We start from the raw sequence: 27,523 nt of genomic DNA, 5'->3' as shown, positions 1-27,523 counted from the left end.
GGCGACTTTGGACGACCTGACCTTTTAAAAAGCCACTCGAATGATGCTGACACACTCCAGAGAGGTAGGTATAAGAGAAGTACGCTATAAAACCTCTTTAAAGTGCATTTTATGTAAGAAATAAACGGTATTAGTCGCCCCTAAGCATACGGTCGCCGACATGACCTCGAGAAAGGAGTCATGTTATCAAGTCATCATGAACTGTATGTATCAGAAGCTTAAAAATTTCAAATCAGTCTTTTGTAAGGTGACCTGATGCTCTGAACTTGTTTCTTAAATTATTTAGCTCGATCTCATTTACAGGCTTTGAGATAGAGCGCCTGCAGCTTTTTGAAAGCTGCGATGCAGCTATACTTTCAGCGTTCCGTATGATCTATATGAGCGATGAGAATATACGAGTGATGCATACCATTCGAAATTGGATATGATGATTTGTGTAGTATCATATTTTGAACAGCAAATAACTTCACGATCTCGTAAACGGCACAAAGCAGACTGCACGAGGCCGCTTTTGATCGGAACGGCCTCAAATTGGGCGCCATGGTCCTGTGGCTTCTTTTTGTGCGCACGAGACCTAGCATAAATCATCGATGTGAACGGCTGTGCTGGCTACCGGTGAGTTGGCCATCTCTGATCGCGACTGACCACACCAGCTGTGTCGTCCGTTGCGCCACGCCGCTAGCAGTGTAACTTGAGCGTACGGCCTGGCCGCTGCCGCCGCAGGCCGCGCCGGCCGGTCCGTGGCCATTCCGTACAGGTACGTCTGAGCCTGTCGCCACCGTTACGTGTGGAGGCTGCCGACGGGCTTGCATTGGGTGGTCATACATGGGGGCGTGCCGCGATGTACTCCGCGGGATTTAGCGCGGGATTTTAGCTCCAGCTGAGCCCCACCCTCCACCCCCTCCCAACTCGGTGCTGGATCCGCCCATGCCGTACGGCCGCTGCAACGCCCGGTATTGTGGCGACCTGTCCGTAGCCACCGGCGGTCATTGTCGATTGCGACGGTCTGTCCCTTACCAACACTCATTGGGACAGCCCGTGCGCCACCGGCGCCAACTGAGATGGTGGGCCCATCACCAACACCAGCTGTGCTGGCTGGCCCGCCGCCACCCCAAACCGCGACGGCTCGCCCAGCGCTGTCACTGTCACTAGCCGGCCCATCGCCGCCGTCAGCCATCACAGGCGGCCGGCCTGTCGCTGCCGCCAACTGTGACGGCTGGCTGTGATCCCTGTGACTGTGACGCGAGAGGGGAAAACACCACCGTTTGTGGAGGCTGGTCCGTCGCCTCTGGTGGCTGCGGTGGCCAGGCCGTCGCCAAAACGAAATGTCAAATCGAAGGCTCTGTCCGCTTCGATAGCTCAGTTGGTTAAAGCGCCTGCTTTACGATCCACCCACTCCTGGTGGAATGGGCTTGAGTCGTCCTAGACGATCGTCATTAGCTCTTGACTGAGACTTGCAGCCGGTGGCAGCGACCGCGCTAGAGGTGAATTGCCGTCAGAGGGCAGAACTGAACGTGCCGAGCATTGCGGCACGTTGAATTTCCGTCACCGAATTCTGCAACTGACTTGAAATTTCACGATTGGGTGGTGGTTATAAGAGCTCACGCAGCATGTACTGCTTGGCGTGGGGTCTGGTTTAAGAAATCTGTTCATTGTTCAGGTTCGAACTACATGACAAGCGCCACTACTGCCGGGCGCGGTAACTGTCATGCCTGTCATGCTAGCGAGGCAGCGTCACAATCGCCGACCGTGGCAGCGTCCCGTGACCATCACCTGTCTCGGCGGCCGGCGCGTCGCGCCCGCCGGCGTCAGCGGTAATGGCCGGCACGTCACTGGCGTAGGCCAGCACGTCACTGGCGTAGGCCAGCACGTCACTGGCGTTGGCCAGCATGTCAGCGGTGATGGCCAGCACGTCAGAGCTGTGATGGCCAGTACGTCAGCGGCGATGGCCAGCACGTCAGCTGTGATGACCAGCACGTCAACGCTTTCAACCGGCACAACCTGTCAAAGCCGCTATAACTACCTAAGGCCATCTGCATCGGCATGCCTGGGGTAACTGTAGTGCAAGGCTTAAGCTACATGTCCTGGTAACCAGAGGCACCGGATTCGATTCTCCGTGGTGTCTCCCTGCCAGAGTAAGGGGCAGGTGACGCTGCATAGTCTCAGTGGCCGAGTGTGTCGTAAAGCTCCACTCACGACATGTAGCGATAGGCCCGTACCCACAGGCGCTTGTGCCAACGATAACGGCCAGTGGGTCACTACCATCAACTGCAACAGCCGGCGAGCCACCACCACCAACTGTAACAGCCGGCGGGTCATCACCACCAACTGTAACAGCCGGCGGGTCATCACCACCAACTGTAACAGCCGGCGGGTCATCACCACCAACTGTAACAGCCGGCGGGTCACCACCACCAACTGTGACAGCCGGCGGGTCATCACCACCAACTAACAGCCGGCGGGTCATCACCACTGCAACAGCCGGCGGGTCCACCACCAACTGCAACAGCCGGCGGGTCACCACCACCAACTGTGATAGCCGGCGGGTCATCACCACCAACTGCAACAGCCGGCGGGTCATCACCACCAACTGCAACAGCCGGCGGGTCACCACCACCAACTGTGATAGCCGGCGGGTCATCACCACCAACGGTAACAGCCGGCGGGTCACTACCACCAACTGCAACAGCCGGCGGGTCATCACCACCAACTGCAACAGCCGGCGGGTCACCACCACCAACTGTGATAGCCGGCGGGTCATCACCACCAACGGTAACAGCCGGCGGGTCATCACCACCAACTGTGATAGCCGGCGGGTCATCACCACCAACTGTGATAGCCGGCGGGTCATCACCACCAACGGTAACAGCCGGCGGGTCATCACCACCAACTGCAACAGCCGGCGGGTCATCACCACCAACTGTGAACAGCCGGCGGGTCATCCCCACCACTGTAACAGCCGGCGGGTCATCACCACCAATTGTAATAGCCGGCGGGTCACCACCACCAACTGCAACAGCCGGCGGGTCACCACACCAACTGTGATAGCCGGCGGGTCATCACCACCAACGGTAACAGCCGGCGGGTCATCACCTCCAACTGCAACTGCCGGCGGGTCACCACCACCAACTGCAACAGCCGGCGGGTCACCACAACCAACTGTAACAGCCGGCGGGTCATCACCACCAACTGTAACAGCTGGCGGGTCACCACCACCAACTGTAATAGCCGGCGGGTCATCACCACCAACGGTAACAGCCGGCGGGTCACCACCACCAACTGCAACAGCCGGCGGGTCACCACCACCAGCTGCAACAGCCGGCGGGTCACCACAACCAACTGTACAGCGGATCACCACCACCAACTGTAAGACCCGGCACATCGCATTCACTAGCTGTGACGGCCGTCTCGTCCTCTCCGCCAGCTGCGCCGCCCGGGTTGTCATCGTCACCGACGGGGGACAGCGGGCCCGTCCGTCACAGCTCAATGGTGTGCCGACAGTCCTAACGACTCCAGGTTTCGAATTATGAAGGTAAAAATGTATTGGGTTTAAAAAAGATTCCTTACAAGGAAAGTTTGAGGAACTAATCACGCGATGCTGCTTCAGTCAACGTCGAAAGCACACATAATCCCATTGCATGGTATATCGGGCTAATTCTCATCGAGTTATTTGGTTGTTCGGTTTTAAGGGTCCGTCCACTGCATTGATTATTTCCTCCAAGGTCTCAATTTTAAGAAACTATGTCAAGTATTTCATGAATAGACAGATTTTCAGTGATAAGATGGTACAGTGCTTGAATAATGTAATGCATGTTAAGTGTGAAAGGGAATTAAGATGACCTTAAAATAATCATATGCGTGATATTCAAATAATTTTGAATGCATTTTCGGTCACGGACATTGCTTACAGACCTGAAAAGCCCAAAAATAAACACTGACCTTTTCGATTCTGTGAGCAAGGTCCGTGCTCGAAAATTCATAAAAGTACAGCTCACATAAATAATATCACGTATATTCCTTTGCTTGCCAGGAATGTCTTAATCCATCAGAACACTCACCAGCAGTATACCAGAACCTTGTAGTGTAACTAAAAAGCAAACACGCATTCAGACCGTGTGGGACATACGTACCTCCTGAGCTGCCTAGGTCGGTGAATATGAAGGTTTAAAGTCGATGTCCTCTCGCGACGGTAACAACTGTTCGAAGATCAATGGACGGCGGATCACTTGGCAGACCATTGAAATGTCTCAGCTTGAGGCGACTGGCTCCGTTCAATGTCGCGGCTCCAACACGCGCTAAGTACGTGAGCCACGGACAATGGTGCCCCGTATCTGCAACAGTGGCTGAACTTCCCCGGAGAGTAGATAGGAGTGCGGCTCGTAAGTGTTGCCTACGCGCAACTGGCTCGGTTAGTCACTTCTTTTTTTAAATGACTTCATTCGCCGATCATCTCTTTAAGGGATCAAAGCTTATATGCCCTTCGGGTGATATCGGTGCCCAATGCGTCCTAACTGCGTTACTATCTTGCTTGAAAATCATTTAGAAACATACGTGCCGAGATGTTCTTGCCGGCTGAACGACGGTCCGCGGCACCTGTTTGGCTAAGGAATTAATTAGCCTGTTCGTTTTCGGATATCTAGGGGTAACCAGGTACCCAGGCGAATTTTGTTTTTTAAATGGAGTACTCGTTAAACATGGTAAAGCATCTTCGCCTTTTCCCTGACCCACTCTACACCATACACCTGCGGTAGTCTTGGAGCCATCGGTATATATCTTACAGAACTCCCGATACACCGCATAAAGACGTCACAAGAACTCCGCGCGGTACTCGCCCTGTTGTCTATTTCTTGGAAGATCCATACGGATGGAAAAGATGCTCGGGCGCCAGAGGCTGCCTTCGTGAGATACCTTGCTTTGGACCAGGGACAACGCTGTCCATTGAGATGTCCGGCCGCTCAACTAACTGGTTGGCTGACGTAATAGGAGAAAAATTATGCATGCAAATGTTTAACCTAATGAAAATAACGGTTATAAGGAATAAAATCAATAAAACAAATAACAGTGATCCAGTATTTCTCACCGATGTTATCAGAGATGTTATCCCCGCCCCCCTCCCACCATTTAAAGATAGGCATACAGATGAGGGCTTTACATTAAAGAATACCGCATCGTCGAAGTTGCTGATTGGTTTTTCCGTCGCAAGTCTCCAGAAACAAGGATAAATGTAGCGGTGAACGGTAAGGAACCTGTCTAGCTCAGTGCTAAGAGTCCGTGCGCAGCATCTTTTCCACCCCGGCGGTTTAGGGCACGCGATGTCCGACACTGTCCACGGCGTCTAGACCTCGAACACAAGTAAGACAACTGTCGGTCGCGACCGGACCACGCGGCGACGCTAAGAAGTAAAAAGAAGTGTCGCATGTTTCGGCGTTGAGCGGCTTTATTTGTGGGCTTCGTGCTCAATAGTGGTAACCTGCTGACTGATATATCTTTTACAATGAATGTCATCGGGTGATTAGTACGACGCAGCATTCTTTCCCTGACGCGCTCTTCCTTTTAAACATAAAAGCACTATCACAAAAACTAGCAGACCAAATTTCCAAAAATAAAAACAAATCATGTTTAAAGGTGGTGTTACAGCACCCCGCAGCAGGGAAGTTCATAACGAATCACGGCGAATCAAGACAAAACGGTGTAAAAAGTGATGGCATTGCATTCTATAACAACGGCTTCTCATCTCTGCGAATTCTCGAGTTCTCTTTGTTCTCTCGAGTTTGTTTGTTTCCCTCGAGTTCTCTCTGCGAGTGGTTCAAAAATCGCAGTGACACTTGCAACACATTATTACACATCCAAGACACGTCATTCCAATACGACACTTTAGTAGCGCTTTCAAAGACCAGCCGAGACTCGTCTACCGCCGGGCGCGCGAGCACGCACACGGCGCTCTTGTTTCACCTCAACCCTGTGCGAGCATCGCACGTTGCCAGGAAGCGGGACCAACATTAAAGAGCAGGAGCACGCGGCCGTGCGCGAACACAATGAGCGGCCAAAACTGAGAACCTGAGGAGATTCCATTGACTGGTGCCGGCACACTAGGCCTGCGGGGCAAGCCCCACACGCGGCTGCTCAAACTCGCCAGAAGAGGACTCCACTGGGTGCTGGACACCCAGAAGCCTCAGCCATCCACGACGCGTCTCGAACAAGACAGGTGAAGCCTGGATTACAGTATCGGACAGCTTCCCCTTACGTGACGAACAGAAGCCTGCCCTGGTTTGTGTTACACTACCGCGCAGCCGTTTTTCGGCTGCCTGCTGTGTGTTCTTCTCGGCGGGATCACATGTTCACTTGCATACAATAAATCACACCAGATACACCAGAATCACACCAGTTCCAACCAATACCCCCAGCGCCCTGGGCTCCGTTCGGCGCCGCGCCAGCTGGGCCCGTACACACCGGCGTCCTGTGCTGCCCGCCGCCGCCGCGCCTCTCCGGGCCGGAGGATCGGGCAGCGGTCACACGACCAGCGTGCCCTCGGCCATCTGGTGTCGCAGCGTCGCCATCTGGGCGGCCACCTCCTCCTGATCGAGCTCCTCGGCGCTGGGGTGGTGCAGCCGGGCGCCCACCCGCTCCAGCAGCTGGCTGTACAGCAGGTGGCACGGCACCACGCCCCGGTGCACCTGGCGTGTCGAGGGGGGTCAGACTCGCCGCACCAGCGGCGGCTGCGCCCCGGGCGGGCACGAGCGGCCGGCGAGGCAAGGGATAGGGACACGACAGTCGTCTTAGGGTCAAAGTGCGGGTTAAAAGGCTGGCAGGGTTAGGTTTGGTACGCTTTGATCAAACGTCATGAGAAAGACTGACGTAGCGTAGCTCGAGTCCAGCATGTTCATAACACAAAACCGATTCTTAGCTTTCGGTGGTAAATTGGTCTCAACCAGAGATAACGAGACGCCACCATGCAAACATACAAGTTGGTACAACGTAACCAATACGCTTGCTAGCAGGCGGGGACGACATTGCCCAAATGCCTTCAGCGTCATCACAGCACGACATCCCCGGAATACGTATAAGAGACGGCACCGACCACCACATGGAGGCCGACATCGCGACGCGGCACACGGAGATCGTTTGATCACCCCGCTGTCCGCCGGCTGCCGGGCCGCCCTCGGCCGGCGCGTCCGGTGACCCCGGTGCTGACCTGCAGCGCGTCCAGCATGTGCCAGAGGGAGACGGGCTGGCGGCGGCCGACGCTCTGGTCGCCGCAGGCCAGCTGCTGCATGGCCACACGCTCGGCGTCGCCGGAGCGGGCGGCGTCCGGCGGCGGTGGCTCGCTGTAGCAGGACCGCGCCGAACGGACAGAAGCCCGTCAGTGGACGCGTGACCCGGCCCGCCCGCGCGCTGCAGCCGGAGTGTGGCGACGGCGGCGGGAGCCACGTGTCGCACACACCGGACCCCAATGAAACCACAAGGCGCTTCCCAGCATCAGAGATTGAACGTTATGTTATCGTTATTCACCGCTAAATGTCCGGGTGGGCTGTAAAACCACTGACCCCTGCAAATAACCACGGCATATTCATGGCAGCTAAAAGACAATAGAAGCACGAAACAAGTCAACCAGACAGACTGACGCCGGCTGCATGCGAACTGCACTGGATTGACGACATTCCGACTGGGTGCCGGCGCAGCAGCGGCGACCGTGGCCAGCTCACCTTTCGAGCCGGTCCAGCGCGGCGCCGTTCCGCAGCCAGGGGTTGGGCGCACCCGTGCCGATGCCGTGCAGGAATCGGCCATTCCGCAGCCGGTAGCCGCTCTTCCGACTCAGCACCACCGTCAGCACGTTCTTCAGACATTGCTGCCGGCGGCGGGGAGGGGTCAGGACCGTGGCGGCAAGGGCGCAGCGCCAGACGGAACCACGTGCCAGCCAGACAATGCTGATCGCAGCACGACTCCACCCTAGCGGCTGCTTGTTCTGTTTCCGCCTGACATCGCCAGGAGATCTGAGCATTACCCCAACTTCGCTCCACGCAGCCAGGTATGTGCCGCAGACATCACATATCACATGGCACCATGCCAGTCCGTCTCATGGCAATGGCCTGAATGGCCTCCAGGATGTTCCCCGGGCCGATCCTAGGACGGCGGGTATCTCCTGGTACCTGCCGATCATATCTCATGATGCCTAATCCCGCACTGCTCGTGACAACGGGCATCATCCGATACTGAACCTCCAAGCAGTAGCCAACTCCGCCTCCAAGGAATCCTGGAAACCGGTTTCACAGGGCCTTCCAGCGAACATTACCCGAACAGAACGTCTCCATGCACCGGTACTCCATCCACGGTCACGACGCTCGGTACCGAACAACGAATTACGCCTAGGAATAACGACCCCGACTCTCCCCTGCCGACCGCGCACGTCCGCCACTGACCTGGACGGCGAGCATGACCACGTCGACGGCGGCGTCGGCCACGCCGTCGATGCCGGCGTGCCAGGCGGCCAGGTACATCCGGCCGTGCACCAGCCGGCGGTCGGGCAGCACGCGGCGGCGCGTCACCAGGGGAGCACCCTCGTCGGCCGGCGCCGGCTCCGGCGGCGGAGGCGGCGGCGTGGCACGCGTCGGCGAGCCCACCCACTGCGCCGGCTCGGCGGGCTCGTACCGGTGCTGCCGGCGGCGACGGCGACTGTCAGCACGGACGCCGCGGCCGCAGGACGGGTCGGGTCCGAGGCGGGGCGCGCCGGAGCCGGTCCCGGCCATAGACATCCGCACACACGGCGGACACGCGAGAGAGGGAAGACAGCATCCAGGCACCGCCTTCGGTGGCCACTTATGCAACAGAGAATGACGAGCGGTCGTGGAAGGCGTGGACGCGAACGGAAATCGGTGGGAGGAGGATATAGCACACCTAGGGACGATCACACAAGGTAATTGGTGGGAACAAGTAATGGCACAGCAATGGTGATCGTGCAACGCCACTGTAGTCGTCAAATACAATTCATCAGCACACTCGCCAACACATGACGCTCGAAACGACACATACAATTTATGAAGCCAATATACAATTCTTAATAAATACACACCGCTCCACAATGGCCAGATTTATTTCGTGTTGAAGGTTAAGATAAACAAAAAACAACGCATACATACACACAGTGCAAATAATCTAATGTATGAGTTCACCATAAAAATGTAAGCAGACGCCGTGGTTAACATATTTCCAAACCACTACCCCATTAAAACAGTTCCTTTGGTTATTTTATGATTACTTTTATCATGTCATCCATTATTGCTTTGGGGGCATATATCCATCATTATATCTAGCTGCCATCGCATGGTAGTATCAACAACCATTTCGACCACCATTTCCACCCCCACCATTTCCTATCACTAGAAGAGCAGTGTTGTGGCACTTGCAGTTGTTATGGGGATCAGGACCTCCCCAGACTTCACTGTAAATTAACATTAGATCCATGGCCTAACTCCTTCAGAAAAAATAATGATTTAATTGTTTAATAATTCCATTATCTAAAGCGTGACAAGGTCCTGGATTATGAATAACGGATTATTAGGACGTCGTTAATCCACATGAGAGGGAGGATACAGCGCACTTCTGGCACTGCTATGTGCTATCCGGAGCATGCTATGATAGAACTACTTCTGCACTTGGGACCTTTTCCTACCTACCTATTGTCCTTCATCACAATCTGCCAAGCATGGTACACAACCCCTCTGAAGTGCGGCAACTCACGGAGAAAGGCGACGGGGGTCGCTTCCTACGTTTCTTGGCAGCCGGAGCCCTCGTTTGGCTCTTGATCATGGCCACCTTGTCCCGGAGCTGCGAGGATGCCCCAGACTCCTCCGAGGGAACGTCGCTAAAGCGGAACACATCGGCATATTAGCTGAGAACGACGTAACATGAGCTGCCAGTGCTACCTAGAGAATACGTTTCATCACAGCTTATTCTATTTCACTATCATCCGTCAGTATGCATGTTTGTCAGATGTTTACATCATGATTGATGTCGGTAACAAGAAAAGATCTTGGAAGTGGTACAGTGAGCACAATATATTGCAACATACTATGATGATGATACTTTATGGTTGTGATGATCTAGCATACAGCCACAACTGGAAAACCTGATGCTCCTTTACAGTATTTACTAGGTGGTCTTTCACAAAAAGGACAGAGCCAAAAACACATCAGAAACTTACCCAAGATGACATTTGTTGAGCAGTGCTAGCAAGAAGTTGTTGTGCAGGTGAACTTGGTGAACTGGGAGAAGTGTCCTTGACTTAGCATCAAACTCTTCTTTGGATATCTGGGAAGCATCTGCCTAATTAAACTCTGCTGGCCAAAGGGTTCTCCATAGCCTCTGCCAAGACAAAAGCCATGCATGCTCATGACCAGCAAAAGGTGGCATTTGATGGTTGTTGTGAAACTACATCACAGTGTGTAAGTCAAGACTGAATACAGCTGGCCTAGACCAGGTTCAGACCTGCACATCTGAGCATATATTATTCATATAGCATGCTGTTTATTACATTATCTACATTTTACATAGATTTTAACAATGAATAATAAATTTTGGCCACTTAACTATAAAAAGACCAGGGAATGCAATATATCCTACCATGTATATGACACAATATTGGGATGACTCAAAGCAGATAATCTGCTTGAAAAATTAGGGGACAAGCTCCTCAAAGAGTCAAGGGACTATGCTACACCACCTTTGACCAAAGCATATATAGTGTAAATGTTTACTTACTTTTACTTTGAACCACAGCTTCAGATTTGTAAAATATCTGCAACATTAGAAGAACAGCAAAAAAGCTGTTACCATTTGTGCACCATTAGCATGTCTACAAACACTGGCATATAGCTTAACTTGAATTTAACATCTAGTGCAGCACATAACAAAAAATTATTGTATGAATTTACAGGAATTCATCCATGACCTGACCTTACAATCAAACATCTCAGCAACATTAAAACAAAAAAGTTTGAATTCAGGTGCATGATTATATGAGAACAAGCAATGTAAAGAGGTAGAGTATACACAAAATAATTAAGAATGACAAAATGTAAGCACTAACTGTTTGGTTCCTTCTTCCCCCAATCCAGCTTCCAACTCATGTCTTGCCTTATTCAAATCATCCATGGATGCTTTTAACACTATGCCAGTGCAAATGTTTGCTGAAACATAAAAGCCACATATGTTAAATCAGATTTTCACATAGTTACAGCAAATGTTATGAAACAGCTAGCTTCAAGGAAAATGGAAAAACAGTGTACATTTGCCACAGCATAAGCAATAAAAGGTCAAAGGTGACAGACACCAAGCACCCATCTACAGGCATGCTAGAAATAGTTGAGACAAGCCCTACTTGTGGATATCCATAAATAGGTAACCAAAATCACCCCTGAATTGTGACCATGAAAAGCTTGCACCCCCTACCTGGTGATGGCTTTTAGCATTACCCTTGGCTGCCTATTACACAAGCTTGGATAACATCTAAGATTAATGCTAATTCCAAAAGAACCATGGTGTTTAGAATACAAATGAGACATAACTGACCACAAAAATGGAAGAACAAGGGCCCCAGGTTTTCTAATTTGTGAAGAAATAGGATGACATTAAGGATCAAGCCCTTTTTGGCAAAGGTAAAAAGCAGATTTAATAATTTGTCCTGTTGAACTGCCTTTTCAGTTCACAAACTACACACCTGTTTCGCCTTTATTGCCAGCCTACATGAAGAGGGAAGCTTGCCTTTTCAAACGATCTAATTGCAGACATTGAATAATGGACACTGCTCTAGATGAAGCAATAGTCATTTTCATACATGTAGCAAACAACCATGAATATCTCCATAAGGTGCTTTGTATGGCAATCATGCTAATGGTAATGGTCAGTTTTAATCAACTCCACTTATTGCATTGAAAAGTATCTAACATACAATAGTTCAATTTTAATAGGTAATAGCTATACACGGGCAGCATTAGAGTTGAACACTGCAGGATGTACATCCGCCTGATGATGCACGGACCACAAAAACGCGCAAAAACGTGAAAATGGAGGAAGGATGCAAGCAGAAATACAAATATAAAATAACAAAAACAAATAAACCCATAACAGTTACAAAGACAATGGCCGTGGAACCAAACGCAGCAGCAACACCTCCCCAAATACCATGATTTCCAGTACGTATCCGAGGTCGTATGTCGTGTCTGCGAAGTTAGATAACTTTGCGCATTGCAGACAAGCATTGGTGCCATAACTGCTCACGATCAGCTAAACCTGCTAGTGTTTGCGCGTTACAACGATTGGTTCGAAACTGGAAATGACAGCCACTACTATTGGGTGTCGAATTCATCTTCAATCTAACAGATATTTCACCTCTTGATTGAACGGATTTATTGTTGCACTTTATGCAGTACAGTCCATAATATTGCAAGTTCTGAGCTAACCATTTAAGAGATTTAGAAACTCGAGCAGGCTTTCCGTTAGCACTTGACATCATGACTCGTCGACGAACATGCGCAACTGTCGTGATGCGGATTGTTTCGGCCAGTACTTGCGGTGGCTACATCGCATTTGTGAATGGTGATGATAGGCGGGCTGATACATCGAGGCCGTGACCTGTCACGGAGACCGCGTTCGTATTTTGGCAAGATGGGAGATGTGGATAAATGGATAGATATTGCGAAAGACTGCAAATATCTCCCCGAAAACGACCTAAAGGTTGGTTTTGTCATGATGTTGAAGGGCTTATGGTTACGGGAAAGTAGTCGAGTTAGGACGTAGAATGTGTGGACACGATCACCTGAAGGATGCGGTGCCTTCCTCTTTGCGTGAGTTCTGATATGGTTTGCTGATTATGTTCTGTTTGGACCTTAGCTTAGACTGCTTGAGATAAGGTGCTGTGTATAGATGGAAGTGTGCGGGAGTGATAGGCACATGGTTCTTTTAGTTAGTTTGGTCATAGCCCAATGCAAAGACTGAAGGTAGATATTTTAGTCGGTCAGTATTTGTTTTGAATACTCATTTTCTATGGAGTAAATTGCTTGTTTACTTTCTTTATCACCATCAAACAGTCTCTTAATTGAGTCATATGCTGCTTGTGGCCTTCAAATGGTTCTTTATGTAGGTAGAATCAGTGAGATATTTAACATTTGTATTTTGATGGGTAGGCTCAGAAAACATAGGGGTGCTCAGACATCAGAAGAAGAGCAAAAGAAGATGGTGGATGGGGCCTGAAACACAAATTGATGCCCTTGTAAAACTAAACTTGTACTAAGTTATATGGTTTATCCCTTCAGTGTACATAGACATTTCATATACCCTTATTCTGGAGGATCAATTTTGTTTTATAAAAGATGATGCATTGGGAATGACAATGTCTTGACCTTTTTCAACTGTTTGAGTTGTGTGATGAATTATTCTCAAATTTACAATGACTTAGCTTAACTCTGCTTTTAACAAATGGTTCATGTTTGAAACTGTTCTGCAGGTGGCACATCACTTGAGCCATGGTATGTATATATATATATATATATATATATATATATATATATATATATATATATATATATATGACTTATTATGACTGATGCATTTCCTGGCAAAGAACACATAGTGAAGCAAATTCAGTTTTCAGTCTGATTAAGGCAGCTGTTAGGCAGCAGCTAGCAATTCCTTTTTTCATTCAAGACTCAGTTGTGCCATATCACCAAAAGTAGCATCCTGATCAGACTAGTTCTTTGCTAATCAAACTTGAGAGATACACATATGCCTGAAGTTCAAGACCTGTCTGGCAGACATTTAAGGCAAACCTGCTGCTTAAAACCATAAGTAACTGAAGATAAACACAGATATTTGGGTTTGAGAGAAAGGGGCTAGAGGTGATTAAAATAAGTAAAACCAAAGTATGCAAGTGTGCTGAAGAAATATGTTGGTTAGCCAATCATTTATTTAACTAATAAATGGAAGTCTGCAATACTACATGACAATTGGTAACCTGAATGATATCAGATAAAGAAGCATTTCATGATTTTTTTATTGCTGATGTTCCTGTTGTATGAGCACCATGTTGTACAAACAGTTTTTAGTCATATTCATATAAGCCAGTTGACCTGTTGTGAAGTCTGCGAAAAGTCCTTTAATCAGAAGCTTCTCTCTTTCAACACATAGCAATCATTTTAAGCTTGGACCACTATGTTCTGTACAGCATGGACCACTGTGGCCACTATGTGCAGTATGAGCTTTAGAAGTAAGGTAATGTTTTGAGTGGGCAAGTATTTTAGTAGTTGAAGGAATGAACCAATGAAGAGGCTCTGCTTTGGAAAAGGCTTCAAGAAATTTGGTGGGACGAAGATGGTTGGTGGGAGATTTTTTTATCTGCAGGTCAGAAAGATCAAATCCCTTTGCTGTGCTCAACTGCACTGAAGCAAAGATAGGGCATAATTTCAAGCGAAATAATGGAAGAAATAATGGAAAGCAGTTTCTGAGGACCAGTTGGTGCCAGGGAAGTGACATATCTGCTTCCCACCCCCAGAAATGCCATGAAAACCACTCCTGCATGCGTGAGGTGGGTGAACCAGACCAGTGCACTATTGCTGTCCTCTGTCCAGCCAACAAACAAGAGATTTCCTCCTCTGAGTTGTCCCTGGCCAGCAGCTGACATGGAACTCTTTTGTATCCGCGCAGGCACGTCGATGCCACGTCACCCTATGATCCCTCGACGAGATCTGCCACCAGCCTACACTTGACATCTTGTAGCTCCTTGTTCAAGCTCATATTTTCTCATGCATCTTATCCTGCCTATCCCTACCTGTCTGGGGTGGGGCCACCCACTGAAACCTGCATTACATTCAAAAGGTAGTGAGCTTTGCAGCCCAGCCAGTTACGATGTTGCGGTGCTCTGATCCCATTTCGCCTGCTCTGGAATCGGTGGGGTGGCGAAAGGATGGCGAGATTGCATGCTAGCACCACTGCCATCAAGTGCATAGAGACATGGATGGCACTCTCGCGTCCACTCGCAGTCCAGACCGTGTCTTGTTAAGCGAGTCCAGATGTCGGGAGGAAGGCCCGTGTCGTGGCTGCTGGAGCGCTCCAGCCTGCAAGTGTTGATTGATAGGCGCCCAACGAGCTCTGGCGCTCAGATCGGCATTGTCTTGGAGCGGCACGCCTGCTGGCAACGCGGCACCGGTGCCCCGCCTGTCCGTGTGCACGGCCATGATGGGGATACGCGCGGCTTTTATCGCCCTCGCAGTGTGGTTGTGCCGTGTGTAAGTTCCGCTATTTAGACCCAGTTTTAGAATCAAATCGCATCATTGAGAGACGTTAACTGTACTCGGTCTTGGTCGGAAATGTCTTCTGGCAAGTTGTGCCCCCAAAGATTTTCCTGCTCAAACCCATGTCTATGACCTGAGCATGTTCGGCTATCTCATCTTTCCAGATGCTTGGACACTATCTCATCATTTCAGGCAACTGCCAGCTATTGATGCACGGTGAGCAGCGTGATTTTCTGGAGCCGACTGGCGGCGTCACGTCGTCTGTATGCTGTGTCTGGTTTGTTACAGAGCTTGTGTGATGCTGTGTGTGACCTGTTGATGGAGGAGTCCAACATTCAGCCAGTCCCTTGTCCAGTCACAGTCTGCGGAGATATCCATGGACAGTTTTACGACCTGGAGGAACTCTTCAGAACTGGCGGACAGGTGAGAACGACGAGTGTATCCAGCACCGCTATTTTGCCAGTTTCCGTATATTTAGTACAGGAGGCCTAAAGTAGCCAAGTGTAGCTAGTTGCGTTGCAGACAACGAGTAGCTGTGCAATTGTAGCAGCGTGGTATTTTAACATGATGTTTATTTGGCAATATGTGGTTATTTGACACTTCCAACACATCTACCGCGTCAGTGCAACGAAAACTGTCACCTTGTAGCCTGCAGAGGTGTCGGGGCAGTGGCCGCACGGCTGCTGAGGCAGACGCGGCTGCCAGCGGTGCGCTCTCCACCACTGATCGAGAGCGCCACCTGCCCAGGTGCCCGACACAAACTACGTGTTCCTGGGCGACTTCGTGGACCGCGGCTACTACAGCCTGGAGACGCTGACGCGCCTGCTGACGCTCAAGGCCAAGTGGCCCGACAAAATCACGCTGCTGCGCGGCAACCACGAGTCGCGCCAGATCACCCAGGTGTACGGCTTCTACGGTGAGTGGCGCTGATGCTGCGCCATCCGGCCGCCCAGCCGTCCGACGGCGGCCGCGTCAGGTCACCCGGGTGTACGGCTTCTACGGTGAGTGGCGCTGATGCTGCGCCATCCGGCCGCCCAGCCGTCCGACGGCGGCCGCGTCAGGTCACCCGGGTGTACGGCTTCTACGGTGAGTGGCGTTGGTGCTGCGCGTGGCCGTCCAGCCGTCCGACGGCGGCCGCGTCAGGTCACCCGGGTGTACGGCTTCTACGGCGAGTGGCGTTGGTGCTGCGCGTGGCCGTCCAGCCGTCCAGCAGGAGTCGCGCCACATCACCCGGGTGTGCGGCTTCTACGGTGAGTGGAGCTGCTGCGGCGCCATCCGGCCGCCCGGCCGTCCGACGGCCGCCGCGCCAGACGCCGCCGCGCTGCTTTGTGTGTACGCCGGTGGCCACTGCTTCTGTGGTGGAGAATCTATGCGCTGACTGTACCCAATTGCTAGCTGCGTTTTATTACAGGATGTGCTTCCATGCTACAGCTGATGGTCCGTGAGCGCCATGTTGCATCAATCTTATTGCTTTCACGGACCGAGACCTCGCTGCACCCAGTAGCTCTGCGAATGGATCGAAACCAGGCGCGTAAATTCCACATCTCGTGGATTTCTTTCCCCACAGATTATGACGTATATGACGAGTTAGGTTTCTACTCAGAGAGCGCTGGGCGGTGGGGGTGGGGCTTGGGACAGATAGATGGTCAAAACGAAGTGATTCCAGAAGCTTGTTGTACCGAATGCAAAAGACGCCATGGCCATTTTATGAAAACGCACAAATTACAGTGATGATAAAGATGTCACATCTATCCCGAATCACTAGGATTTGGGTGATGCATAACCTGTTCATGCCTTAACGATTAGGTTGGTCACGATAATCAATAAGCTTTAAATAGACCATTCCGAACATTTTGTTTTGTGAACGCGAGGTTCGCTTCCTTGCCTTTGGACATCAGAGATTCCTGTTACACAGTTGTGTGAGCTAGTGGCTCGTATCATTGCATTAGCGTGTCCTTGGGCGAGATGAGAAACAAATTGGCTATGACATTCATGGCCATCTCTTCTATGGCTCGGCTGCTTCAGTTTATTGAATACGATGTTTACAGAGGGCCATCACAGAGCTGCGCTCGCTTGATTATTCTTACCCCCTTTGTTCCCAGACGAGTGTCAGAAAAAGTACGGCAACGCCAATGCCTGGAAGTACTGTTGCAAGGTGTTCGACCTGCTAACCATTGCTGCGGTGAGTGGTAGCTGCTATGTTACGACTTTCTCGGAAATATCTTTCGGTCCCCGTCACGTTGAAACGAATTGGCAACGCCGTCTTTCCATTGGTGGAAGAGCCAGATGCCGCTCGCTATCAATCATGACGGTCCGGTCCGCGGGCTGTGCAGGGAGTATACTACCCGACGGCGCGCGTTTGGGCGGCTGTTTCGTGTGTAGGTTGGTTTTTGGTGGCACACTGCTCACTGAGCACTGATCAGGACCACGCGCTGACCCAGGGCACTGTGCCGCCGCGCTGTGCCCACGCTCACCGGTCGGTTTGTCGCCAGATCATCGAGGACGAGGTGTTGTGCGTACACGGCGGCCTCTCGCCCTACATCCGGTCGCTGGACCAGATCCGGGTGATCGACCGGAATCAGGAGATCCCGCACCAGGGTCAGTGTCCAGGGTCAGGGTCAGCTGACGGCCGGTCGTCGGCCGGCGTGGCTCGTGTGCCGTCCTGACGTGAGACCGCACCAGAGTCAGTCCAGGGTGAGGGTCAATTGACGGCCGGCCGTCGGCCGGTGTGGCCCGTGTACGGTTCTGACATGTGAGACCGCACACACGACCGACCGGCGACGCTGCAGCGTGCTGCAGCAGATGGCCAGGTGGCAGGAGCAGCGAAAGCCCCACGAACGTCTGTGTGGACAGGGGACCCCATTTGCACCCGCATTACCTGTCCTGCGTTCGTTGGTGGGGTTTATATGGCCACGAATATGTGGAGGACGGCTTCGGTGCCCGGTGGGAAGATGTTTTAGCCACCGGCTGTGACTCGGGCACCGCGGGCTCGTCTACTCTGCAAGCTTCCGTGTCGGGTCACGCTACGGCTCCCTGGACATGGGCGTCTTGTGACCCGGTGCGATGCGGTCCTGGAACAGGAGCGTCCCGTGGCCGGATACGATCCTGTGCTGACCTCTCTGTCAGTTGCCACGTGACGAGCGCAGTCGGTGTGCCCTAAAACCCAAATCATCATCGTCATGCCGACAGGGGCGTGTTGCTCTCTTGTGCTGCAAGGTGTTCGCCGCGCCGTGTCCCGGGACGGCGGCGTGATGTGACTCTGTGCCATCCGTTTCCCACCGTCCCGTTTGCAGAGGGGGGCAGCGCCTCTATCCATGTCCGCTGCTATGTGTCTGTGAGTTGGACCGCCCTGTGACATGGCGTCACCCCACGCCAGCAGCTGCGGTGCCTCCGGACGGAGGTGTCGCGTGACCCCACACCGTGTGTGTCGTGCGCTCCCGCGGTGTCGTGTCCTGCGGTGTCGCGTGTCCTGCGCTCACCGCCCTTTGTCGGCGGACAGGGGCGTTCTGTGACCTGGTGTGGTCAGACCCGGAAGACGTCGAGTCGTGGGCCACCAGCCCTCGCGGCGCCGGCTGGCTGTTCGGGGCCAAGGTGACGCACGAGTTCATGCTCGAGAACAGCCTGAAGCTCATCTGCCGGGCCCACCAGCTGGTGAACGAGGGTGAGTGGGTGGCACTCCTGCCGTCGGTCCGCCTTCCCGCCTGCTGGATGTAGTGATATCAGCCCCGAGACAGGTATGATTTTCTCGTGATGTTAGAGCTGAGACAGGTACTGTGTTCCAGTGGTATTAGCGCTGAGACAGGTTTTGTACTCTGGTGAAATTAGCCTGAGACAGGTATCGGTTTCCAGCGATATTGGCGCCAAGACAGGTATTATGTTCTCGAGGATCGTCGCATGGATCCATTTCCCTCCGCTAACGCCTTCTTTCAACCTTTGCGCCATTATTTTGTCTATGATTGCTGTATCTCATTGCAGTTTACAGTAAGTATCACATCGATATTTACTTGGCACTGAACATAGCATTGACCTAGCTCACCATCCTTGAGAGGTAGGGAACGTCATCGCCTCTCAGTCACCGCCTTGTCCCCAGCTGTGACAATTATGTGATAGTTGCCACGAGATAGCAACCTCATATTTGCGCAATTGCCAGGGAACCTGTTGGGCGTGATCGCAGACATCAGGCTGCCCGCTTAATGACTCGACCTGGCATTGCAGGTGGAGACAGCGTGGTTTCACGTGATTGCCTCAAATTTTGCCTTGCCGTAGGTATGTTCTCGGGGTAAAACTACGAGCCATGACTCGGCGCCTCTTTCACAGGCTACAAGTACGTCTTCGACGAGAAGCTGGTGACTGTATGGTCGGCACCCAACTACTGCTATCGCTGCGGCAATGTGGCGGCCGTGCTCTGCTTCAATGACATCAACAATAAGGAGGTGAAGATCTTCCGCGCCGTGCCCGAGGAGAACAGGAAGGTGCCGCCAAGCATCACCACGCCGTACTTCTTGTAGTGAGCGCTGTCGACAGATGGCGTTGATGTCGACGTGGGTGCTCAACCAACTGCATCTGCGTGAGATAACTGTCCGTGGTGCTTGCGCGTGGCAGTGCATGCTTCAGGCCGGACGGCGTGGTCTGGTACGTCGTTGGTCGTACCCGCCGACATCAGTTTTGGTGGACATGTGCACCCTCATGCATTCAGGGGTAGGGGCCCGTGTGCCCGAGTGAGCAAGACTCGAAGGACACGTGTGCTCACCGACGAGGGTGTTCTATGTGCTAGCGAGGGAGACGCGACGGGCGCGCGAGCTCAGTGTGCGCGAGCTCCGTTCGGTACGTGGGAGAGGCGAGACACTCTCACCCGGGTGGCGCCCGATGGCACGGTACTCTGGGCATCAGCTCGGAGGAGTCGTGCCCGACGAAGGGACGATCGCTGTGGCTCTCTGTGGCTCGGTAGATCTTCGGTGTCGTTGGGGAGAGCTGCTCCCTCGCGATGAGGGTAATTCTCACCCCACTCCGGCGGGCGGTGCTGTCGTCCCGGCGGTAGGCGGGCTTCTGTCTCCCCCCCCCCCCCTCGTGAGGCCGTGTCTGTGTGTGGATTGGTCAGGCTGGCGGCGCCCCCGCCCTGCGGTGAGCACGCGTGAGCGCGCGAACCTGAGTCCGTTTGGTCGTCGCTGATGGGGTCGTGACCTCCTGCACGGCCGGCGTCTCGCTGTAGTGTCTGCGGCTGGGACCGTGTGGCGTCCGGTCCCTCGGACGGGTCGCCCCCCCCCCCCCCCCCTCCCGCTGGTGGGCGTCCGCTCGTCGCATTGTACCTGCATTGCTCTGTCCATCTTCACGACAGCCCACGTCCCATCGGCAGTCCGGTCTCGCTCCGCGGCGGTGCCGGGCCGCTGACCGTTTTATAAGCAGGACCATCGCCAGGTCAAACCGTCATCACCACCGACCATCGTTGAACTAAAATACAGCCCATAATTTGCCACTGGATTTTTCGTGGAGCTGCGGTGCCGTAGCTTCTCGTCACTGCCCCAGCCGGCGTGCGGCCGTGGGGTCCAGTCGCGACGTGACCTTGCAGGCCGGGCGGCCGGGACCCGCGGCGCACGGCGTCCGCCCCCTGACGTTTGTGCAGGCCTGAACCCTGCCATGGTGGATCGGCGCCGCGGGAGACGCAGCGGTGCGTACATGGTGCGCAGCAGTGCATACATGGTCCGCAGCGGTGCATACATGGTGCGCAGCGGTGCATACATGGTGCGCAGCGGTGCATACATGGTCCGCAGCGGCGCATACATGGTGCGCAGCGGTGCATACATGGTCCGCAGCGGTGCATACATGGTGCGCAGCGGTGCATACATGGTCCGCAGCGGTGCATACATGGTCCGCAGCGGTGCATACATGGTGCACAGCGGTGCATACGTGGTGCGCAGCGGTGCATACATGGTGCGCAGCGGTGCATACATGGTCCGCAGCGGCGCATACATGGTGCCCAGCGGTGCATACATGGTGCGCAGCGGTGCATGCATGGTCCGCAGCGGTGCATACATGGTGTGCAGCGGTGCATGCATGGTCCGCAGCGGTGTATACATGGTGCCCATCGGCGCATACATGGTCCGCAGCGGTGCATACATGGTGCGCAGCGGTGCATACATGGTCCGCAGCGGTGCATACATGGTGCCCAGCGGCGCATACATGGTCCGCAGCGGTGCATACATGGTGCGCAGCGGTGCATACATGGTCCGCAGCGGCGCATATATGATCCGTAGCGGTGCATACATGGTCCGTATCGGCGCACGCGTGCGCGATAATGTGACCCAGGCAAACCGCAGATGTGGCTTGTGATATCGGTCGAGACAGGATCATTTCATTGATCGAATGTCACGCCGTGGTGTAATATGTAACCAGTAATGCTCGTACGGCGTGGGGGAAGTGAGTTGGTGACAGGACGTAAGTTTTATCATACGGGTGACACCGAGGCGAAATAGAGTAGAGCTATGCGCTGTCTGAAACCCATACAAATGGGTCATGAGCACTTTGGAATGGGCGTCCCTTCCAATGTGTTTTGATAGATGGAGGTCTACCGGCGTATACTCCGTGGTAAGTCACAGATAACATGGCTTTAAGGTTGTCTGGCAATGGGCCTCTGGTGGACGTAATCGATGCATTTTGGGGGAACTAGAAAGAGAGAGTCTTCTTTGGCCACATTATTCTCGAAGTCAACTACCGTGGGTGTAAGCCGTCATAATGATCTTCATGCCCAGTTTGTGTGGCCCATTGTCCCAGTCTGGCCCGCATTGTGTAACAGCTGAGAGCGTTTTCGAAAGTTCAACATTACCCTCTTCCCGGTCGATGTCGACGTCGATAAACTGCTCCTTGCTGTTCGTTTCGCGACTGTCTGCTCTCGTTGCCAAGATTTAGAACAAACCCTTGATTGATATCCCAAAGCCGGCAGGTCACATGTCCACTGCCGAGTGCGCACGACCGGCCGTGAAGGCCACTCACCGTGACCCCATCACCATTCGCTATTCCCTCCCGTCCAGCGAAAACGATTTTGTGTCTATGTGTCAACGGGCTGCTGGAATCTGCGCTCGCTTTCCATTCGTGCTACGGGGCGTTTTCGCATTTGGGCAAATTTTGCGTTTCCCATGCGCAGCTTTAGTTTTGGTGATATCACGATGGTGCACCAAAGCCAGCCCTCATTAAACAAAAAGCATGCAAACAGCTCTCGAACTGCTACGTGGCTCTAAATGATCTGCCGCTTGCTGCCGAAACTTGCTTGGCAATGCGGTAATATGATAAAATATCAATGCGTGAAAATGGAAGGCAACGCACAGCCTGTCAAGAGCGTGGTGCCTGGCGGAACACAGCCTGACCCTGTTCGCCAGCGAACGGTACAGAATCCGCCGTCAACGCACATTATATGGCTTGGGCCTTTCAAACAAATTTAATCTCCCTTGTTCCCAAAGCGAGCAAAATATTTACGTTGCCTTGGCAACCACTACGAATCATAAAACCGTATCTATTTTTCAGTTACGCTGCCAATGTAAACTTTTGAAGAAATAGTGGCTAGACGTCATCAAAAGTCATTCAAACGGTTCTGGTTCACACAATGGAAGGTTTGTTGGATAGTCTGACATTGTCTGTGGATCTGGATGGTATGCATTTCCGTCGATAAGGAATAATTTGACAGGCATTAGTCACAGAGAACTGGGCTGCACGCCTGCATACTTGTCACACCACAGTCTCGCTCACTTTCGGCCACAGCAACTTGTAGTATTCGAACCCTGTTTTAAAAACTATAATTTCCTTGTTCTTGTCTATTGCCGGCGCGGTTATGCCGGTGCGACGGTCTTGAGGTTACTTAGTCGTTTATAAACGATGCATTCACCTATGCCATGCCGTTGGTTCACAATTGTATCCGTTCCGACCGTCGATATCGCGCGTAAAAGGCAGGCCTTTCCACGGTTTGCGCGCGAGTGAGCAGAAAAGCGCACCAGCACCCCTTTGCCGGTGTCGTAGCCCGTTCTTTTCTGAGTCAAAATGTGTCAGTTCCGTGTCACTGGAACGCCAAATGGTCAGAAATACCGGTCTGGTTTGCGCTTGACTTGTGCAGCTTTTCACAATCAGGAAGTTAACGTTTTCATTGGCCTCACTGCGATGGTCTCAATGGTCTCATCTCAAGAGAAAACCGTGCGATATTGAACTGTTTAAGGAAGACTCACTGGGCTTGCAGCCTCAATCACAGCGAGCGAACATGCATTGGTTTCAGCACAGAAATCAACATGGGTTCATCATGGCGTTACCCAGCGTGTATTTGCCTATGGCATTTGCGGTTTTCAGAAGACGTAGTAAATAACCTCTTACCAAGTATCTGATGATGTGAAAACTCATTTCAGCTGAGCGTCTTCTTCCAGTTGTCGGAACGGTCTGCCGAAGCAGCGTGTGCCCTTGGAAAATATGGCGGTTTGTTCTCACACACCTCCCACAAATCAAAGTTAGAGCCACCGCCACGCAATTTAGGGTGGCATTTAGGTGCTTATCTAAGCATTTGGTGCCGTGGCCGTAAGCAAAAGTGGTGGTCAGGCAAAGCCGCTGACCTGTATTACACCAGCTGGAACGGTTCCCCGACCAGGTTCACATGACGGTGTGTGAGGGGGGGGGGGGGGGGGGGAGGGGAGCGGGGGAGATTCAGCACCGAGCATCAAAACAGCGTGAATGTAGCTATCCATTGATAGTCAAATGGGCAGAAATTCAATCCGGTGTTTGCGTGGAAACAGAGTCACGTCTTTGAAGCGTGCTGACCCTGTTCAAACATACATAACTTGAAAATGACGTATGTAAAAGTCCGTGACGAAATGCCCTTTGCTGTTGTGTCGTCACCCATTCGTCGCGCTGAAATGCTTTAGCGTGCCCCATGGGTCATAGACAGTGAAGGGTTTATTAATCTCAAAGATAGACACTGAACGTCAGCGTTGTACAGTGAACAGCACTTACGTCTTTGAGCCGTTCTTTGCAAGGCGAACGACAACAAGACGTGAATGCAACTAGCGGAAGGCGTCGAGACGCCGGTTGTTACCTGGCATCAGCACTCGGCTTGACTGGCATCCCCTGATTCGAGGGACTTGACTAGCATCCCCTGACTCGAGGGCCCTGCCACTGCGGGCCTCAGCCCGAGCGGGTCCGGCTGCCGCCAGGGCCTGCGCATACCGGCAGCTGCACCCAGCGCTGGTGACCGTGCCAGGAGCGCTATCGGTACGTGCTGGCTTCAGGGCTCCGATAAGCTCGGCTGCAGCGTCTCGCAGCGACTGCTGACATCCGCACCCGTGTTGAGACGTTTGGGCCGTGTAGATGCTGTGCAATCCGGCGTTTTGTACGGAACCGACGGCAAGAGTAGTGCAGTTGGCCCTGGAGATGACAGCATTCCATTTGTGGAAACCTACCAATGAAAACTTTTCGGAAAGTTGGCTCACGCTCTTAACAAAAAATACAATGCCAATTTAAGAAACTCTATGGAGAGTTAGCGGAAAGTTGGACTTGCTGTTTCTCTGTAGGTCAACGAAACAATATTTGTATGGCGGATAAGATGTTTCAGGCGGCAACAGAGAGCGACGTTTTAAGTAGTCATTTACAGCTTTGCCCACGGCATGCGAAGACATTAGAAGTTGCAGCCGTGGTACTGCTGTTCTGAGGCTATGCTGGTGGGCAACTTAACGAAGTTGGATGCTTACATCAGAGGATCGTACAACCAGACTGAATAATATTTATCACCCGGCCCCTTGTACGTATTTCCTGCACACCTTCATATTCGTTGATGGATATTGGTCAACCACATTAATAGATCTGCCTTTATCTGTTTCATGAATAAAAGGACGATCATAGGCGGTGAATTAGGGACGGCTCAGCGCAGCATGTTCAAGGGCCTCTGCATTTCTCATCTCCTGCTTAAGTTGAACGCGTACAGGTAAATTGTCATTGCTTAGTGTGACGAAACTTACCCCGGAGAGAAGCGGGCATGACAATTTTCCATGGGTGCTTTCCGGGAATTCTCAATGAAAATATCCTGACAAGTTTGTAAGTGTTCGATCGGAATCATTTAGAAGCCGTTCCGGTAGAATATATCTGGAATGCAAAACATTCCAAACGACTGTATACTTTTGGAAATTTTCCATCACCAGCTGGTATGTCAGTTGTCTTACATGTACATGCAGTTGGAATCATGTGTCTACATATTGTACAATGCTCATAACGTGTTGAAACAGCATTGTAACTCCGCCAGTTTGATGGATTTTTACCGAGTTCTTTGCTCGTACTGCCAAGACAAGCCTGAAGGGAAAGTTCAATATTTAAAGCTGTGAAAGCAAGTATCAGATATGATGAAATAAGCTCACTGATAACTAAAAGCATGCTTTAAAGTGGAACAGAGAAATCTAGACAACATAATTTCTTTATTTCGCAAAAATGCTTTTAAATACATCATCGTTTGATTGCGTCATCTTACCTTGCATGATATCGATTGAGGGTTGATGACAGACGTTCTACCTGGATATCGTGCCCACGAACGCCAGGCATGAGCGACTCGACAGTTTGCGTTGTCTGGCCTTAATTGCCGCATGGCGTATGAAATCGCAGGATTTGAATGGCATTATTATGACGTCATACATGCCAAGATGATTTTGAAATGCTGTTCCCGAAATACCTTCCCCATTTTCGTGGGAGTGTAGCTAAGGAAATAAAGGGGCTTAGGTCTTAAGAAGGGCGAGGCTGCAAACTGCACCGAATGATCTTCAAGATTGCTATTTCAGTTCAAAACCCCATACAAATGTGGAACACTCCCTTGAAGTTTGACCATCAATACCCTAATGATCGCAATTCCTGCGATAAACTAAAACAAGCCAAATACAGAAAGGGCTTTCAGCCTGAAGCGATTATTTCACTTTTAGTATTTGAGATGCATGGTTTAAATGACACTCAGACAGTCACAGGCGCATAGCGCGTTCTCAACAATCAGTTTAAGAGATGTACCGACCCTATTCAGCATCACGGCTCGGTTAGCACCAGCAACATGCGAAGGAATGTCATTCACATCAACAATCCAGATTCGTGGGTGCAAATCTATCATAGCGTACATCTTACCTTATTGCTATCCAAACTGAGCACAAAACCATGCGCAAAACTGATCCTACCGATAAAGCCAGCTGTTAGGAGCTAGTTCTAGTGCTCAACGTACACACTAACTTGACGTCCACGTTTGTAAGCCTCCCAAAACTGAACACTTTTGAAGCAAAACGATTGAGCTATGCGATCCAGTGATGCCGTGGATCAACGCCCACAAGACGTGACAATACGTGAGAATCAAGCGCTGTCCCTGAGCGTGTAAGACGTTGTATGGCTGGCCTTGTTGCTGTCATTTAAAGACGTTCGTAAGATGCATATCGATTCGTAAAATCGAAGTCTTTCCGACAATGACTCTTGAAGCCGTTATGACTGGCCTTTTTCTGACCGGACTGATGCGTATTAATATGTCCAGCTCTGTGCTCTCCGATCCGGCCCGATCAGCAGGTGCGAACAGGACTTGAGCAGGAGCAGAACTTAGAGATGGTGAGAGACAACGATGGTGAGCTTTCCATGAGGTTATCGGAACAGTCTGGGCTCTTGGATCTGCTCAGAGTTGTTCAATAGTCCGAATAAGGCTTTTGTGTAAAGAATGGGATGATTCAGATCACAAAAGTGCACTTGGGGGCCGTGGGCAAATCATGAGTGCTTGGTTATTCCGGGATGATTGCATACAACCAATCTGCTAACTGCTGCATTGACAACGTGGGCTAGGGAGGCTAGCTCATCCCATAACTAAGCAGGTGTCCTCCACCCACGGTCCCGTCTTGGTCCATCCTACCCTGTTCTGCCTCTGTTATAATGTCCACCTACGCATCAGACTGTAGTTATTCAGTGCATTAGCGAGGAATATTACTTACATAGATAAGGCAGTAGTATTAGGCTTATTTTTCGGAAAAAAACAGGAGAATGGAGATAAAGCTAGGTTGATATTTCGGCAACATGCCTGTATTGAAAGCTTCTGCTGTTGTTTCGATGAAGGCATGTTGCCGAAATATCAGCCTAAATATATCTCCATTCTCTTGGTCTTTTCGAGGAATAAGGTTAATACTACTGTCCTATCTGCATCAGACAATAGGGTGCATCTGGCTTACTACGAAAGGTTACACCAGGATACAAAGAACATGATTTTATTAGCTATCCGA

General features: G+C 51.7%; 2 protein-coding genes and 1 long non-coding RNA gene across 3 annotated transcripts; 1 reads left to right on the top strand and 2 right to left on the bottom strand.

The window, feature by feature from the left end:
* Window positions 1–5,410: 5,410 nt before the first annotated feature.
* LOC119101736 (uncharacterized) lies at window positions 5,411–7,234 on the bottom strand. Its single transcript, XR_005094609.1, has 2 exons — window positions 7,193–7,234; window positions 5,411–6,674 (listed from the first exon to the last, which is right to left on the bottom strand). It is a non-coding gene; the product is annotated as an uncharacterized LOC119101736 (long non-coding RNA).
* A 465-nt stretch (window positions 7,235–7,699) lies between these two features.
* On the bottom strand, window positions 7,700–12,164 carry LOC119100541 (transcriptional adapter 1). Its single transcript, XM_037223627.1, has 8 exons — window positions 12,128–12,164; window positions 11,084–11,183; window positions 10,756–10,792; window positions 10,199–10,305; window positions 9,736–9,859; window positions 8,581–8,651; window positions 8,405–8,417; window positions 7,700–7,846 (listed from the first exon to the last, which is right to left on the bottom strand). Exons 2-8 carry the CDS (start codon window positions 11,146–11,148, stop codon window positions 7,700–7,702), a joined length of 564 nt encoding a protein of 187 aa, XP_037079522.1. The 5' UTR covers window positions 11,149–11,183; window positions 12,128–12,164.
* Window positions 12,165–12,412: 248 nt separating this feature from the next.
* On the top strand, window positions 12,413–20,754 carry LOC119101154 (serine/threonine-protein phosphatase 6 catalytic subunit). Its single transcript, XM_037224433.1, has 7 exons — window positions 12,413–12,729; window positions 15,570–15,704; window positions 16,029–16,197; window positions 17,384–17,463; window positions 17,774–17,879; window positions 18,781–18,942; window positions 19,599–20,754. Exons 1-7 carry the CDS (start codon window positions 12,589–12,591, stop codon window positions 19,787–19,789), a joined length of 984 nt encoding a protein of 327 aa, XP_037080328.1. The 5' UTR covers window positions 12,413–12,588; the 3' UTR covers window positions 19,790–20,754.
* The last annotated feature ends 6,769 nt before the right edge of the window (window positions 20,755–27,523 follow it).

This window comes from Pollicipes pollicipes, unplaced genomic scaffold, assembly GCF_011947565.3.
Source record: "Pollicipes pollicipes isolate AB1234 unplaced genomic scaffold, Ppol_2.1 Scaffold_4881;HRSCAF=5763_pilon_pilon_pilon, whole genome shotgun sequence".
Classification (NCBI taxonomy): Eukaryota; Metazoa; Arthropoda; class Thecostraca; order Pollicipedomorpha; family Pollicipedidae; genus Pollicipes; species Pollicipes pollicipes.
This window is presented reverse-complemented; position numbering and strand designations above follow the sequence as displayed.